Genomic DNA, 6,439 nt, shown 5'->3' with positions numbered 1-6,439 from the left:
TAAGTTAAAATATGATATCTAAACATCTGACACGTTAAAAAATCTAAAAATGTCTTAAAATCAGTTCGAAATGTGCGGATCGCTTTAATCATGGGCAAATCTCTCAAAACCAAGCAAACGGACCTATACATTTTATTTCACCATATCATAGGTCAAGTGCTTATTTACGTCTGTGAGAAAATTCATTAAAATCTACATTGTAGAAAAAAATCTACTGGCGAAAATGTTATCAAAATTGTGATTTTCCCATAGACTCCCTTATGAAAACTTGTAGATCAGTCTAGTAAAAAATCAAGCACACGACCATATCTTTTTATCTGCCGAATTTTCTAAGTATAATCTGAAGTTTCTAAAATTCATGTTTTACTCAAATTCTGCTTTCAAAACATTTTGGTCTGAAAGTATAGAACTTCTTTAAAGGGAGAAAGCATCTGTTGTTGTTTCTTTTTGTGTGTGTTTTTTTTTTGTTATAAATAAAATGAAAAACTGTCAAAATTATAAATGCATATGTCATTTCACAATGTCCTATATAAAAATAAATAATTATGTATTTTATTTCACAAACCATATAAAACAAATCAGTTTATTAACCCAACCTTGAACAAACAGCTTTAAATGGTGTATGGGTATCGAATTGGCATACAAATAATATTGATTATACTTTACAAATAAACTTATATCTTCCGGATTTTTCGGACAATACAAACTATCAAATATTGAGTGAGAATACAGGTTTCAAGAAACAATGGAGTTAAGACATATATTTGTGATTTTAATATATGTATTTGAAATGTGTTTAACTGGTAAGTTTTCTTTATCGAGGTATTGAATTAAATTTATCAGTCAATAGTTCTTGTTTTACTTACAATGCTCATTAAAATTAAATAAACCAATCTTCAGATGTTCTAGATATTAATATTATTATTTCTTTTTCTCCCCGTACCAATGGATTCAGTGTTGTTATATTTTCTGATCCTTTGAGAACATGGAGTCCATTCAGGATCTTTGTAATAAGAGTTCCGCTTAAGCCGTGCTGTACTTACCATTATCTCTTCTGAACAGATTCAATCAAATCGAGACTGCTAGTTTTTTTGCTTGGCTGCATTCTATGCTTCCAAAGTATCAAAATAATTGAGCCGCGCCATGAGAAAATCAACATAGTGGGTTTGCGACCAGCGCATCCACGCAGTCTGGTCAGGATCCATGCTGTTCGCTTTCAAAGCCTATTGTAATTAGAGAAACTGTTAGCGAACAGCATGGATCCTGACCAGACTGCGCGGATGCGCAGGCTGGTCTGGATCCATGCTGGTCGCAAACCCACTATGTTGGTTTTCCCATGGCGCGGCTCAAATGAAAATACTAATCTCTATGGGTTCTTTTTGCCAAGTTTCCCCAGTAGAAATTGCTAGGGATTTTGTACTTATGTATCTACTTTTAGTTTAAATGCAGTTCATATACTTTTGGCATTTTTAGTAGCAGATATTGATTATAGAGCACAATAATATAGCATAAATTCATATGGTAAATATACACATTATTGTAACTGAACTGTCATAACTTTTGTTAAGTTTTGCGCTCTACACATGAAATGAAGTTAGCAAATGCAAATCTATCTTGGTACCTGTATGTAGCATTTTTAGTCTTTCAAAAAGCTATATTTCAGAAACAATAAGAGAAAAGACTACAGTAAATTTATTTTTAGAAAAAAGTAGAATTAATTGAAAAAATTATGTCAGTTTGCCAGTGTTCAAATTCAACATAGAAATCACGTACCTATACTGTTTTATTAAATACTATTTTAAGTTTGTCCCTTTATTACACAAACAAAACATTTTCTCCGTTCTATCAGATTTGTGAAAGCTTTATTTTCAATGTGTTTTACAACCCGTAACAAGGAGATGAAGATTACGGCGATATATTCAAAGCCATTTGAAGAAGGCTGACTAAATTCGAAGAGAAAAGGCTGCGACTTAGATATTGATGTACCTTTATGTGCATAAGCAGTTAAAATCTGTGCCGTTTTGTCAGTTTTAAGATAGTTTTATTAGTGTTTCTTTTATTTCAGTTGCTGCGACAAATGACACAAATTCAACCCAGGAAGAAACAACAACAACAGGGCGAAAGTATTCAGAAGACACCGACGAAGATAAAAAATTGTATGCGTTAATTCTAAAGTCATACAAAATAGTTTTGAGATTAATTAAATTTAGTTCATTGTTTGATAGAGGCGCCTCTTACCCTATTATTGTATAGAAATTAAACAAACTGAACAAACCGCATAGAGACAATAACAAAGTGTTCATGATTTAAGATGATCTGAGATTTAGTAAATCAATATTTAAGTTAACAAAAGATTTCAAGCAAATAAATATAACTATATAAATATAACAGCGAGCTATTGTGATTGCTCGACGTCCGTCGCTTATCTTGAACAATTTAACAGTTAAAAATTCTAGAGGTAATTAAAGGTATATTCCACAGTTGTCTATAAGTATATAGTGCAAACATTTTCTTACAATTCAAGATCAAGGCAAAAGAACTGTGCATTTGAATTTTTATTTCTGTTTCAGACTTCATTTGCAGTCAGTATACAAAGTTTAAAGAAATTCGGTCAATAGGAAAGACTAGGACTTTGCGGTTTCATTTTGTCATGTTCATAGTTAAGGACATTTGCAACAGTCTCTATATTGACATAGGGCAAACAATTTCTTACAGAAAGAATTTCTTCTTTAAACTTTTTTTTACTGACAGAGAATCAAATCAAAAACAGAAATATGAAATAAAACAAACCATAGGAACCCAGCCGTGGTCATGAATTATCTGCCCTTGAAAGTCGGAGAAAAAAGCTAAAAACAAAATTCTACTTTCAAGGGCGGATAATTCGAGATCAAGCCTGGGTATCATGACTTTTGATACATATTCTGTTTTAAACTTGATTCTCAGTCAGTACACAAATTTAAAGAAATTCTGGCCGTAGGAAATTTTTGCCATTGTACATATAGGCAATTGTGGCATTTACCCTTAATTTGGCCCAATCCCCATTGAACTTGATCAGAATTTGCCCTAACAAAAAGCCGGTCGAATTCATCTACTCATCTTTGATAAAAAATATTCAAATAAAAGAAAAAATACAAGATTCAAACTTTCTTTCTGAACTTCAGGACACTTTTCCTAATGTTCATCTTTATTAAAGCTAGATCTAGTTCATAAGTGGGTGATTTATGGTCTAAAATTAGATCACCAGGATAAAACTAAGAAAAAGACTATCATTCGACCTCATCTGAACGAAACCTGGTAGGAAAGATCTTATTGTTCAAAAAGTGAGGTCTGGTTTGAAACCGTGACAGCTAGTGTCGAAGGAGAACCTTGATAAAACTCCAGACGTCACATCGCGTTACTTGATATTCTTGAAGTTTGTAGGAATGTCTGTCGCTTAGGTCAAATTTGAAACAGGGTCATCTAGGATTAAAAAATAGCTTACTAAGTCATATGAAACGAGTATGTTAATGTCAATTCAAATGCGACATTATCCATTACATGTGCATGACACTTTGTTAGACTGTCTATCTTTATCAAATCTAGGATATGGTTCAAACTTTGTACCCCGAGTTCAAAAACTAAGTCACTAGGTCAATTAATGAAAATCATTTAAACAAATTAAATGCTACATTCTCTACCTCTTTCTTCCTGAAAACTTCAGGATGTTTGCATCTATAAAATCTAGGTTTAAGTTTCGAAACTTGGTCACCTGGAGTCAAAATGGGGTAAAATCATAGAAGAACGTTGTTAATGCTCTAAGAGGCCACACTCCTATATGATTTACGTAACACACAGACTATTTTGTCTGATTGAGATTCATGCCATATTGGATACTTCGGATAATGGATGATTCAGAATAAGTGGTTCAAGGTCGCCGTGGCCCTCTGGTTTGATCTTTTTAATGAATAAAATACTACATGTAATTACAAATAAAGAAATTATGAATTTTCAAGGACTTGAACTTACTATACCAAACTCATGTTGCATTTTGATTTGAAATTACAAGACTATTATTAATTTCAGGTTTGGAAATCCCTTTTGGCTCGGGTTTACAGTGATTTTATTTATTTCCTTGGTTATATTGTCCGTTTTTATATCGTTGACCTACGGAATATACAAATATCGCCAAAATGCTAGACGACAAGGACTTTATAAAGGTAGGTTTCTGTCGTGTCCTTTTTTCTGCTATGTTATTGTCATGTCGAAGCAGGGAATTTAGAATGTATGCAATGTCTTTTTGCAAAACTCGTTTTCAAGCGATTTAGTAATTTTCTGGAGATAAGTAAAGTTTGATCAGTTAGTTTATTATAGTCACCAAGTAAACGAATAAGAAAGCTGAAATTTTTCTATTTCCGTGTACAATAGAGTATCTTTCACTGATTCAACAAAAAGATGATGTTTATCAACGATTGACACGGTCCACCTATTAGATTATTTTTAAATTAGATAATTTACTTTTGAGCATTAATGTGGACGAAACTGTAATAAACCACATGTATGAAATAAGACACAAGTGAAACTGTATAATCTGGTTCTCACTAGATACATTTATCTCAATAATATGTATCATAATGACATAAAGTATCTTAAAATTGAGTAATGTTGTTTGGTACAGTTCTTAAGAATACAAAGTTTAATGGTTTTCGAGTGCCATTTGCCGCCATGATGTATGACAGCAAGGCAAACTTTTATCGAATGTCATATATTCATCTGAATATCCAGTAATAAGTTCCAAAACATGATCAAAAATAGTCTTTAAATGGATAGTATGGATTGACCATTCTTACTGTTTGTTTCATCTCGGCTGTTTGCTTAGCTGGAAAGAATTAACCTTCGTTACATCCTTTAGATGTATTAAAGCATTCTGCATTTTTATGACTATATCTTCATTCCCAAACTGAAATTATCCAAAATGATAGCCTATTAAATAAAATAACTCTTAGAACAAAAAAAGAAACCGAAAAGTAAAGAAACCGTTTTTGTCAAAATATTCACAGTATTTTGGTAATAATAATTGCAGACAGAAGACGTATTTACATTGAAGGCGAAGAAAACCAAGGACCAGATTATGATATGTTCACGACAGACAGAACTTCAGAATCAACCGGAGTAAGCAATGCAACGTACATTGGCTCAACTTGAAGAACGTAGAAGTCACAACAAAAACTAAACGTTTTAAAAGCTGGAAACCCCCGTGTGTTATATGCTTATTAAATATTCAGTGAAATTTGGATATGTTAACATGTAAAGAACAATGACAGTAATTCATGACGTTTATCCCGGACAGCTGGCTGGCCAGAAACACGTCCGATATTATTTAAGGTGTTGTATGTATAACGTATGTCTTGCATGTGTTAAAAACGTTTAAACTATATTTTTCCCCATGATTTGTAAATTACTCATCCACTGTCGAGTTCATACTGTTACTTTCAAGTAACCAAACTATTGATTAATTTCCATATCATTTTCTTCAGTGTTTTATAAAACACTATAGCTGACTTGTGCCTTTTAAATAAAATCTCATAATAATTTGATTTGATCGTTATATCTTGTAAAAAACTATTGATATATTCTGATGATTATGTTCTGTTCATCACAAATTCTGTTCATCATAAACCTCAATATGTTCTGTGATTTGGTTGTTTAGTCCATTACGTGACGTTTTGTTTTTGGTGAATCCTGATGTGCCGTGCAAACCTGTGCTCTGTAGTTTGGTTTCTATGTCCTATGCACAGCTGTTGTTTGAACGTTGTGTCATTATGCTATATGATTTGGTCGTTATGTTATGCACTGTGGCTTGGTCCTTATGTCCTATTCAAGCCTCTTTATGTTTTGCTGTGTGGCCGTTGTGTCCCGTAAAAATGGCATGTCTTCGAAAACCTCATTTTGTTATCAAATTTAGACTTTAAATCCTGTAAAGCCTGCATTATGCTCTATAATAGGACGTTAGGTTATATGAAACTTTCTTTAAGCGTAGTGATTTGGTCCTTTTGTGAGAACCTATGTGGCTTAGTCGTTATGTCCTTTGCTGTAAAACCTGAATTACGACCTGTGTTTTTGTCATTATATTTCATGTAAGTCTTATGTTTTGTGATATCTATTATATCAGCTGCTTTTCATTTCTTTGAGCTGAACAGATTAATCTTATGAAGGCAGTATGGAACGCCATAGCCGACTTGAGCTTTCCATCAAAAACTTATTCTAACGTGGGCAGAATCCATTACACCAATGTAGTTTGGTCGTAATTCTGTACATACTTTTTATATTTGTTGATTTGATGGTTACATCTTGTGCAAAATTCATTTATAGTGGTTTCTTTCGTTATGTTCTTTACAAATCTCATTACATTCTGAGATGTTTCGTTGGCATGCGGTGTTTGTCTCGTCGAAACGAAACTCAA

At 32.8% G+C, this 6,439-nt stretch overlaps 1 protein-coding gene across 1 annotated transcript; it reads left to right on the top strand.

Moving 5' to 3' along the window:
• Positions 1-687: 687 nt before the first annotated feature.
• Positions 688-5,573, top strand: LOC123566503 (uncharacterized). The gene is made up of 4 exons (XM_053549783.1): positions 688-803; positions 2,066-2,156; positions 4,063-4,196; positions 5,060-5,573. The coding sequence occupies exons 1-4, from the start codon at positions 746-748 to the stop codon at positions 5,179-5,181; spliced, it is 405 nt and encodes a 134-aa protein (XP_053405758.1). The 5' UTR covers positions 688-745; the 3' UTR covers positions 5,182-5,573.
• The last annotated feature ends 866 nt before the right edge of the window (positions 5,574-6,439 follow it).

This window comes from Mercenaria mercenaria, chromosome 8 (genome assembly GCF_021730395.1).
Source record: "Mercenaria mercenaria strain notata chromosome 8, MADL_Memer_1, whole genome shotgun sequence".
Classification (NCBI taxonomy): domain Eukaryota; kingdom Metazoa; phylum Mollusca; class Bivalvia; order Venerida; family Veneridae; genus Mercenaria; species Mercenaria mercenaria.
This window is presented reverse-complemented; position numbering and strand designations above follow the sequence as displayed.